General features: G+C 49.2%; 1 protein-coding gene across 1 annotated transcript; it reads left to right on the forward strand.

Annotated features, from left to right (window-relative positions):
• LOC109946251 lies at window positions 4,259–6,514 on the forward strand. Its single transcript, XM_020553541.1, has 2 exons — window positions 4,259–5,764; window positions 5,822–6,514. The coding sequence occupies exons 1-2, from the start codon at window positions 4,259–4,261 to the stop codon at window positions 6,512–6,514; spliced, it is 2,199 nt and encodes a 732-aa protein (XP_020409130.1).

Genomic DNA, 12,333 nt, shown 5'->3' on the forward strand with positions numbered 1-12,333 from the left:
GTCCTATTTTTCCGAGACATTGTAGAAATTTGCAACTTAGCAGCTCAGCTGAGTTTGAGGGGGAATGGTAACTGTATTGTCCAGGTCAGCTTGAGAGTGTTAGAAGAGCACATGGAGGTCACGTGTTCTAGTTACAATTGTTAGTAGAATCTATTAGTTTGTCAAGCTTTGTTTACTTAATCTCTAAGACTGTTATCAGATATATAAGCTATAGCTTTACATTGTAATCATCAATTAAGCAAGATCAATACACAATTCTGAGCTTTTCTCTGCTTTCTTCTTCCATCTTCTCTAAAACTCCTCTACTGTTTTCATAATCCACCACACTGAACTCTGTTTATACCGGAAATAAACGGCCTATGACCACCGAACACGTGGACAGGATCGACATTGATCACAGAGCCCCTTCGGCATTCTCCTTACCGAAGCCATCTATCTTGGCCCTTATACCATCGGACACGTGTCATGCTCACAATCTATGTCCAGAGTCCCACATCGGAATTATGAGCATAGTGCACACCTCCCAAGGCCTATTTAAGAAGACCCCTATCCCCAAAAGGGGGGATCCAGAACAAACGGTACGCTATCGATTGATCTGTCAGTTAACTTTACTAAAACCGTACTTACTAAAACATCGGAGAGCCTTCGGCCGGTACCACACCGGTACCCCAAGGACTTACCGAACGTGTCCTTTTGTAGGTACTTACCCTTCCGAAGAAGAACATATTCCGAAGACAGTCACCTACCGAAGGCATAATATAATTTTGTTGACGAAATACGTGCTAAACCATTTTTTCGCATCAACAGTTTGGCGCCGTCTATGGGAAACTAAGAAAATCAACCCACCATCTCCAAAACATATGGAGACCACCTCGGTACCTACGTTCCTGGCGGAAGAAGGGCTACCGTTCGGTAGGCAAGGCGGAGCTAGCCCAGCGCTACCCCCATGCACTCCCTTCGAGAATGCCCCCGCAACCCAAACAACCGCCGAAGCCGAGCTGGCAGTCCAAATCGCGTCCTTACGGAAGGACATGGTGAGGCTTCAGGAGCACAACAATTTTCTTTCGTCCAAAGTGGACGAAACCCAGCAGCTGTTCCACCAGCAGCACACGCAGAACATCCAGACTCTTCAGAGAGCTTGCAGACCCCCCATAGAAAGAAGAAACGCGAGAAGGTACAGAAGGCAGCGCCCGCACCTTCCAGAGAGTTGGTAGTTCCGGCACCCAGGGATCAGCCGCACATCCCCAAGAAAGTCTACACCGATTGTCGACATCGGATTAATGATCGGGTGGCAGAGAGACAAAGGTCTCCGATCAGGATTAGCGCTAGACAAAGGGACTCACGGATGAAAATCCTAGGAGACAAGTCGCCTATTCGGAAGGTCAGAGGGCTGGACCCCGCAGAAGAGTCGGGGTCCGAATATATCCCTTCCCAGACGCAAACTTCCACCTACCGTTTGGCAACGCCTTCACAGTACGCGGGGGTTGATCCATCAAACCTACAAAGGCGATCGGAAGATTACGGTTCCGAGGAAATCCCTAGCCGAGACCCCGTTGTCCGACTCCTTTTTCAAAAGGTCCAGAAAATGGAAAACGACAACGCCCGCTCCCAAGGACCGGAGTGGGGAAAGCTTCGGCCAGGACCGTTCACCAGGCGCATCTGAGACTCTCGGCAGGATCGGGAAGGGCAGCAACTGCGTATACCGTTCTATACGGGAACGGAAGACCCCTTAACACACCTCCACTCATTTCAGTCCGCCATTGGATGCAAGGGCTTGACCGATGAAGGGCAGTGCCTGCTATTCCCCTCCTCCCTTACCGGGGCAGCCCTGAACTGGTTCTACCGGTTGGAGCCGGAAACGGTAGACTCCTTCGACGAGCTGAAGCAAATTTTCCTCAACCACTTCATGATCCAAACGGACCGTCTTTACTCTGCCGATGATCTGTACACGATTCGGCAAAGAGAGGACAAACCGTTGAGAGAATACGCGGCGCGCTTCAGTCACGAGTACTCAAGGTGTCCGGAAACAGACGATAGAGCAGCCTACGACACCTTTAAGAGTGGCCTTCGGTCCTCGCATTTCCGATACCTAGTACACAGCAGCAACTGGCGCACGTACGACGAACTGATGAAGCAGGCGGCAATCTACGCCAAGGCCGAATATTTCAACTCGAAACCCACGGCTTCGGCATCGCGAGGAGAGGCCGAACCAAGTGCTTATCCGGCAAAAGCGACACCCTACGAGAGAGTCGACACCTACTCGACAGGTCATAAAAGGAAAGACGACCGTGCCGATCGAAGGGAACACTCGAAGAAAGGAAAAGGGAGGTATGGTCGCAATGACAACCGAGCGCCCCTGCCGAATCGAGACCACGGCAACGAGGTCTTCACCCTATTGAACACTACCTACGAGGCCGTCCTGATGAACGAGCAAGAAATGATACCGAAGCCGAATGCCCGAAGACCCAATCGGCAAGACAACAGGGATACCGGTAAATTCTGTCTATACCATCAGCACAACAGCCATAATACGGAAGACTGTATAAGCCTGAGAAAAATTGTCGAACGGTTGATCAGAGAGGGGAAGCTAGACCAGTATATCGCCCGGCAGCCACCGGCGCCGGTACCGAACATAACTCGGCAGATAAACATGATAAGTACTATCAGCGGTGGCCCCATAATCGCAGGAATGAGCAATCGTTCAATGAAGCAATACGTGCGTGCCGCACAATTTCCCCAGGTATTCGGCATAGAGGTGAATCGGCACCATGAAATACCGAAAGTCCATTGGGAACCAATCACATTTTGTGAAGAAGAGGAAGAGGGCATCCTCTATCCCCACGACGACCCGATGATCGTCCGAGCAGAAATTACCGACTACTATGTAGGACGGGTACTGATCGATACCGGGAGCTCGGTAAACGTAATTTTTGCCGAAGCTTTCCGGGAGATGGGAATAAAGGACAGCCCGGTCAACCAGCAGTTGACACCTTTGTTAAGCTTCTCTGGTGACCTGGTCCAACCGGTCGGTAGTGTGAAACTGCCAATTACCTTCGGCACCGCCCCAAGGAGAGCGACGGTATACGATCAATTCCTCATCGTTGACTGCCCGACGGCGTACAACGTCATAATTGGACGAACGGCACTCACCAAGGTTAAAGCGTATCTTTCCCCCCACATGCTACTGATGAAGTTCCCAACCCCCTACGGCACAGGGGCTGTCCGAGAAAATCAGTTAAGCGCGCGGACTTGCTACGCCACGGCACTCAAGACAACCTCTGTCCGAATCCCCGACGAGACCATGTCTGTACAGGGGATACCGAACGGTACGGGACCCGTTGACGACCCTAGGGATGAGTCCCCGACTCCTCACACACAACCTGCCGAAGAACTGGAAACAATAACCCTGAGCGACGAGCAGCCCGATCGTCGGGTTAAAATCGGCACTCACCCCAAACCTCCGAGCGCAGTTCATAGACTTCTTACGGCACCATTCGGAGGTGTTCGCGTGGTCTTACAAAGATATGCCCGGCATAGATCCTGAGATCATCAGCCATAAACTCCGCATTTCCCCCACTTATAAGCCTGTAAGACAGAAGCGCCGTTCGTATGACGCCGAACGATACGAAGCGATGCGCACAGAGGTTGACAAACTTCAAACCATCGGCTTCATCAGGGAGACTACGTATCCGGTATGGCTGGCAAACTCGGTGATGGTCCGGAAGGGTATAGGCGGGTGGCGAATGTGCCAAGAATATACCGATCTGAACAAGGCCTGCCCGAAGGACAGCTTCCCGTTGCCACGGATAGACCAGCTCATGGACGCCACCGCCGGACACGAACTGCTCAGCTTCATGGACGCCTATTCGGGATACAATCAGATATTCATGCACCCCCCCGACAACGAACACACCGCCTTCATAACGGACAGAGGTTTATACTATTACAATGTCATGCCGTTCGGCCTGAAGAACGCGGGGGCAACATATCAAAGGCTCGTCAACAGAATTTTCGCCAAATACATCGGCAGCATCATGGAAGTTTACGTTGACGACATGTTAGTAAAAAGCAGAACTGCCGAAGAACACCTGCACAATTTATCAATCATGTTCGGCATACTGAAAGAGTACCGGATGAGGCTGAACCCAATGAAATGCTATCTTCCGGGAAATTCCTCGGGTTCATGATTAGTCACAGGGGTATCGAAGCGAATCCCGAAAAAATAAAGGCAATTATCGACATGTAAAGACCGAAGACGATGAAGGACATTCAAAGCCTTACCGGACGCGTCGCGGCCTTGACTCGCTTCATATCAAAGGCTACCGACAAATGTGTACTGTTCTTTAAAGCCTTGAAAGGGGGCAAACGGAATATCATATGGACTGCCGAGTGTGATAAAGCGTTTCAAGACTTAAAGGACTACATGGGCAGAGCACCCCTTTTATCAAAACCACTACCTGGGGAGATTCTTTCCCTATACCTTTCAGTATCTAGCACTGCCGTCAGTTCGGTATTGATTCGAAAACCAGAGAAGGCAGAGCTACCGATTTTCTATGTCAGCAAGAAACTCCAGAGTGCTGAACTTCGGTATCCCCCATTAGAGCAGCTTGCACTAGCCCTGGTGGTCTCGGCACGAAGACTTCGGCCATACTTCCAAGCACACCGGATCAAAGTTCTGACTAACCTACCTCTTCGGCAGGTGCTCCAAAAACCAGAGACTTCTGGCCGATTGATCAAGTGGGCGATCGAACTCGGAGAGTTCGATATACAATTCATGCCAAGGCCCGCCGAAAAGGGTCAAGCCATTGCCGATTTCATCTCCGAGCTCACCCCATCAACAGCACAGCCGGCACCCGAGCCGGTTACCGAGACCGGATTGCCGGAGGAACTAGACACCGAACGCTTCGACGTCTCAACTCCAGTATGGATTCTGCACGTCGATGGCTCGGCAAACCAACAAGGGTGTGGGGCAGGCTTGGTACTGACAACACCGGAGGGATTCAAGATCGAGTACGCCCTCCGATTCAACTTCCGAACCTCCAACAATGAAGCGGAATATGAGGCGCTCTTGGCCGGCCTTCGGTTAGCCAAGAGCATGAATGCAAAACAAATCAGGATTCACAGTGACTCCCAGCTCATTGTGAACCAGGTAACGGCAGACTTCGCGGCCAGAGACGCCTCCATGAACGCCTACCTTTCGTCTACCCACCAGCTGCTCCTAAGCTTCCGAGCCTACGAGATCAAGAAGATCCCCAGAAGCGAAAACAGCCATGCCGATGCATTGGCACGGTTGGCTTCGGCAATCAATGATAAAGTCGGAAGAACGGTGCCGGTGGAGATTCTTACTCGACCGAGTACGGTAACCTCTGAAACATGTACCGTACGGTACGAAGATACATGGATGTCTCCTATCTACTCGTACCTGACCAACGACACCCTTCCAGAAGACAAAGCTCAGGCCCAAAAGCTGAGGTACCGATCGGCAAGGTACACCGTTATTAACGACGTCCTTTACAAACGTGGCTACACAACTCCATATCTCAAATGCCTTACGGCAGAACAGGGGGACTACGTCCTTCTGGAGATCCATAATGGTGTGTGCGGCGACCATTCCGGGTCCCAGTCACTCGCCCACAAAACCTTTCGGCAAGGGTACTTTTGGCCGACCATGCACCAGGACGCTATCTCGCTAGTGAAAAAGTGTGATAAATGCCAGCGTTTCGGCAGCATACCGCACATCCCTGCCGAACCTCTGACACCGATCGTGAGTCCTTGGCCTTTCGCACAATGGGGACTGGACCTGATCGGTCCGATGCCGTAGGGCAAAGGCCAGGTGAAATACGCAGTGGTCGCCGTCGACTATTTCACCAAATGGGTAGAAGCCGAACCTCTGGCAACCATAACGGCAGCAAAGATAGAGGACTTCGTCTGGACTCACGTTTGTTGCCGGTTCGGTATCCCGTATGCGATCATTACCGACAACGGCAGACAGTTCGATTCGGAACTCTTCAGGCAATTTTGCACCCGCTTGAAAATCAACTTGTTTTTCGCATCACCGGTGCATCCCCAGTCAAACGGTCAAGTAGAAGCAATAAACAAAATCATCAAGAAACTACTGAAACGGCAGCTGGACAAAGCCAAAGGAGCCTGGCCAGAAAAGCTTCTTGAAGCACTCTGGGCCATTCGGACATCTTACCGAACGTCCACGGGAGAATCCCCTTTCTCTTTGGCTTTCGGTTCGGAGGTTGTGGTGCCCGTGAAAATCGGCGAACCTTCCTACCAAACGGAAACCTTCGCACCGAAGTCAAATGAAGAAGCACTCTCTCTAAGCCTCGATCTTCTTGAAGAGCACCGGGCACATGCCAACCTTCGGAATGAAGCCTACAAGCAACGTGTCTCTCGGTATTACGACTCCAGGGTCAGACACTGCTCATTCCGAATCGGAGATTGGGTCATGCGGAAGGTATCCCTAGCGACCAAGGATGCTACGGAAGGAACCCTCGGCCCTTCCTAGGAAGGACCTTATGAGATCATCGGTATCCTTCGATCGGGAACTTACCGCCTAAGAGACTCCAACGGCAAGACCCTCGGTCATCCTTGGAACGTGGAACATCTCAAATATTATTTCAAGTAACCTAACCTACGGCAGGACAAAGTTGTAACCGATTAAAATGTATATGCCCTTCGGCGGAAATTAATAGAAAGCCTTCGGCACTATTACTTCAAAACCCCTTTTAAATTACTCAACTAGCCCACGGCAGCCAATAGTGGCGACTTAACGTTCTACGGCATCTTTATTAGCCTACGGCAATGAATGTTTCTCGAAATTGTTACCCTACAGATTCTATCGGAACTTGTCAATTTCAAAATCCCTTTAACGTTATAAATCCTATAAGATCGGCAATTGAAACAAATTCAGATTGAGCAAACGATAGGTAAAAACTGCATTTAAATTAACGATGCCCTCGGCACCAATGTGTTCAAAATACATGAAATTAAGATAAAACAAAAAAAATACTACTACTATTACAAAGGCAATCAGTAAGAGGCCTCAAGCTTCATCGACGGCAGCAGCCTCGGCAGATCCGGAGCCTTCGGCGGCGTCCTCCCCCTCGTACTCTTCAATCATTTCCTCGGTAATACCTTCCGGTAGAGAGGGAGGGTCGGCAATAAAGTTCAGGTTTAGCTTTTGCCCAGGGTTGTACCGCTTGAATCGGTACAACAGGTCCGCCATCTCCGAGCCCACCTCCTTATCCAGAAGGATAGTGAACTCTTCAGACGCGCGGTACCCCCGGATCGCAGACCGAACGACAGCCTCGATCTCCGCAGCCTTGGCCCACTCGGACTCCTCCAAGGCCACCTGCACCGCCTCTTTGGCTGCCTCGGCATCCCTCGCTGTCGTCAGCGCCGCCTCCAGGAGACCCTTCATCTCCTCCACCTTCTCCTCCGAAGCTAGAACCTGCCGTTCGGCAGACTCTTTCTCCTTCACCAGGTGAGCATGCTCCTGGAGCGCTTTGCCAGCCTCGGCAACCTTCGCCCTGCCGTCCTCGTACGCTTTTTTGGCGCGCTCGGCAGCAGAGATGGCCCGCTTCACGCAGAGCCACATATCCATGGACGCCTGCACAAAACAAAAAAAAAAGTCAGAAGCATGCCCCACTTACAAAAAATAAAACGACGAAGGAAGAGAAAAAAAATCTTACCGAGGCTTGAAGCCGGAAGGCGCGTCCGGCCTCCTCCCGAAGAAACTTCTTCGGCAGTTCGTCGATCTCCGGCAGCTCCATCTGAGAGCCGAGGATCATATGGTTGACGAACTGCACCGTCTTCGCTGGGCAAGCGATAGTGACGGCTTCGGAAGGACTGTTCTCGTCCTCCACCGCAAGGACGGCCCTGGTACCTCCGATTGGCGGGGGCGTTTGGGGACCGGCTCAGCCTCCAGGTCGACCGTTTTCGGCCGCTTGCCGGCAGCCTTGGAAGTGGCGGCCTCGACGTCCCGATGCCTCGGTGCAGCGACCTCATCGGCAGAACGCCTCAGCACAGGCTCGGCACCCAGCTGCCGCATACGATCAGCGAGGGTCTGATCCTCCAGATCCACCGCCACCTGCCGATCGAAAGCCTCTTCAGGCTGCATCTTTTTCTTCTTGCCCTCCAGGCCCATCATCAGGCGCCTCCTGGAGGACTCGTTCATCTTCTTCGCCTTGGCAGCCTTCCTTGCGTCCGTCACTGGTCAAAAGATTTTGGTCAGTCGGCAAGCCAAAGGCCATACAAAAAAAAAAGAGGGAGAAGGAACCATATACTTACTCTCGGCAGGGTTAACAAGGCCGGCTCTGATTAGGTTGCCGGTGAAGAGGAAACGTGGATAAACTCGCTCGGCAGCGGGTACTCTCAACCTCACTCTGTCGAGCTGCCGGATCTCACTCGACCTTGGGCTCGGCTGCTTGAGTTTGCCTGTCATACAAAGGAAAATTAGTCAAATAAAGCAAGGAGAAGAGAAGCCATCCTACCGATCGGTAGTTCGAAAAACCTACCGGTAATCTGGAATGTCGTGGGGATCGGGAAGCTAGGGGGCGTTCCCGATGGCGACTCCCAGTTACCGGAGAGCATCACCAGCCGATTCCTCCACGACTTCTGAGAAGTCGGCCCCGAGCTGATGAAGTGCCCCCGCTCGGAAGCCTTCAGGCAGTTCTCCTGAACCCAGCCACCGTGATCGGCGCTCTTAGATTTGGTAACGCTGTATAAATACGAGAACTGCTCGTAGGAAGGCTCCCCCTCCTCGGCAATCCCGAACGCAGCTATTACCCCCATCAAGGTCACCCAAAAGTTAGGGTTGTACTGGCCTGGAGCGTACCCGATCTGCACGAGGATCTTCTGCACGGCAGGCTGCAACGGCAACCGAACCCCTTGCAGAAGAACATCAGTGAAGAAGGTCACCTCACCGTTCGCTGGGTCGCTGAGGGATTCGACCGGGCTCGGTATCCTCATCTTCACCGAATCAGGAATGAGGTACTCGGCCCGAATCCTCACCAGCTCTCGCTCGGTGATCTTGTTGGGCTCTAGGTAGTCAACCCCGAACAGAGGCCTCTGGGGCACACCCACCGGTATCCTAGGCTGCTCTCGGTGGATGATCGTCACCCTCCGTCGAGAGGGACCGGCAATGCCCTCACCGCGATCGGAAGTGGAGGCCTCAGGCTGATGCCCTAACGGCCGACGCGGGTACCATCCTTGTACACCACGGCCAAGGGTAGCGGTTGCCCCGTCATCAGCCCCTTACCGATTCCAGGGGTGGGAATGGAGTTCACCTCCTCACCGAATAATTCAAGATCGGTGTCTTCTCCACCCTCGGCATCGAGGCTTACAGCCCCGCTGGACGTATCCCATCCCAATGACAACTCCCCATCGAACGCGTTGGGCTCACTGCCGAACGGTGACTCGCTATCGAACATCTACAAAACAAAGAAATGAAAGCTAAGGCCCATGCCATAAACTAACCTACCGATACCTACATCGCTACCTATGGCCACTAGACTACCGAAGGAAAATCCTACTTAACGATCGGCTAGCCTATGCCATGGAAAGACGTATAATCACATAAAGAAGGAATATTCAGGGGGTACCGAACGGTATCTTACCTTGAGTAGTGTAGGATGATTGGGTTGCCGTTCGATCTCGTCGGAAATCGCCCTGTGTGCCGAGAACCGCACTAAAAAAATTGCCCTGATTGCCGTTCACTCTCTTCGGAAATCGCACTTACAGAGCTCTCGCTTCAACTCACAATTGCAAAGTGAGCCTTACACCCGGAGCCACCTCTATTTATAGGAAGAGAGCTGTAACGGTACACTTTGAAAGACTAAACGGCTCTTTAATGCGCCGTCAAACGTCCTTTTGCTGGCCACGCGTCACCCGACGAATGGCGCTGCCGACTGCACGCCAGGCTCAGAAGACGAAGCGTCCCCATGCCTTCTCTCCTCTCAGCATCAACGACCCCTCGGGTCCCGGGTCAGTCTCCCCCCAAACGATATCTACAGAACGGCAGGATAACCTCCGAACCGCCACCGAAAATTAAATTCCCTTCCGAAGGACCTTCGGAAGAGAACTTGGAGGACTACTGTTTATACCGAAAATAAACTGCCTATGACCACCGAACACGTGGACAAGATCGACATTGATCATAGAGCCCCTTCGGCATTCTCCTTACCGAAGCCATCTATCTTGGCCCTTATACCATCGGACACGTGTCATGCTCACAATTCATGTCCAGAGTCCCACATCGGAATTATGAGCATAGTGCACACCTCCCAAGGCCTATTTAAGAAGACCCCTATCCCCAAAAGGGGGGATCCATAACAAACGGTACGCTATCGATTGATCTGTCAGTTAACTTTACTAAAACCGTATTTACTAAAGCATCGGAGAGCCTTCGGCCGGTACCACACCGGTACCCCAAGGACTTACCGAACGTGTCCTTTTGTAGGTACTTACCCTTCCGAAGAAGAACATATTCCGAAGACAGTCACCTACCGAAGGCATAATATAATTTTGTTGACGAAATACGTGCTAAACCATTTTTTCGCATCAACAAACTCATCATTTTTGTCATCTGAGTTATGCACTGATATTGGAGGGGACTGGACAGAAGGATGTGTGTTGGGAGAGTATAGTCTACCCCAAAACTCATCATTTCAGTTTTGCTTTTGCATTGGAGGAGGATGTGCTTGGAGGAGTATAGTCCGCGTTAGACTCTTTTCCTTGGTCCTGTACTGGAAAATATTAATTCACACTTTTAAGCATTCAAACTTGAAAGAAAATGTGAAGGAAAATTAATTATAATTATGGGTTGAAAAACTTTGCTATTTTATTTGTATATTTATTCATTATACCCACATGGATGTCATGTTGGCCAGTTGCCGAAGATCCTTTTAGGACTGCAGCATGGCGAATTCCTCGGGCCAAAAAAATTGGATATGTGAAGCTCAAAATAAGACTCTATACATATATTTTCATTTAGACCCAAAAAAGAAAAAAGAGATATATATTTTCATGACTATATCTTACCTTCAACATTATGCAGGTGAAGGAAAAAGAGAACAAGGAAGATAAATGTGCAACCCGTTTTCTCACAATTTAAGTTTCTCATTTCAGCCTCAGGCCCTCACCAACTTTAGAATTTGTTAATCTAATAAGTTTGAGGGTGTTGGGCTGGGGGAAAGATTAGTTATTTGTTTAAAATTTAGCATTGGAGTTAAATATTTTATTAAAAAATTAAAAAATATATAGCCGGTTTGATTTTTTCACTATACGAACTGGAACCGGATGTTTTTGGTCAATTCGATTTTTTTCAGCCCAATTTGGCGTGGTTTTTCTATTTTTTGGTTTGAATGCTCACCCCTATTTGTAACTGAAAAGAAAATTGACTAGGTGCAACGAATCATTGAAGTCCTTGTATATTTCTTCCATATTTATTATTATTTTGTTGTTGTCAAAGTTAGGAGGGGGGAATTCACAGACACATATATTATGGGGGTTTGAACCCAACACCACTTGGGAGCACATCCAATTCAACTAACACCCCATTGGTTTTCTTCCATTTCTTATACTAATACAAACTTAAGCATAAACATTAAGAAACTAGTTCGTTGTATTGAAAGCGGTCTTTAAAAAAAAATACAAATGATATTCTATTTAATTTAATTTGTATTACTGGGAGGGGAATTCGAACTCGAGTACAAGGTGAGGAGCACATTCAATGTACTTGGCTATATTAGCTATTGAAAGAAGTTTAAGTTCAAATTTCCCCACTCCATTAATAATTTTATTTTTATTTTTATAAAGTTAACCAAAATCCATAAACTTGAAATCTCACAATTCAAATATGGATCCGCATTTAAAATACAAAAAAAAGAAGAAGATAATATTAAGTAACAATATATATATATATAGGAGCCTGTCAATATAAACAAGGATGGCCAATTGCTTATTTAAAAATTATCTTTAGAAAAGTAAAATAATTTAGTCTGAAAAACAACCATATATATATATATTACCCTATAGCTAGTCAACCTTGGCCAGAATAAAATAACGAACCGTTTCGGTGTTCTCAGGAGTAATTTTTTCCTCAACGACGAAGGACCAGAGGTCAATGTTATCGCCATTCTTAAGTTTATATATTTCCACAACGTCATTCCAACCTTCTTCATCAAAAGAATATGTCCCATTTTCGTTCTTGACAAAAACTAGACTGCACCAAGTCTCAGCAAATAAGTAGCGTCCGACCAACACCACTACCAGTTTTTGTTTAGCATTCAGTTTAGCTTTCTCTCTTGTATGGAGAACATTGGC

This window comes from Prunus persica, chromosome G8 (genome assembly GCF_000346465.2).
Source record: "Prunus persica cultivar Lovell chromosome G8, Prunus_persica_NCBIv2, whole genome shotgun sequence".
In the NCBI taxonomy this organism is placed as follows: domain Eukaryota; kingdom Viridiplantae; phylum Streptophyta; class Magnoliopsida; order Rosales; family Rosaceae; genus Prunus; species Prunus persica.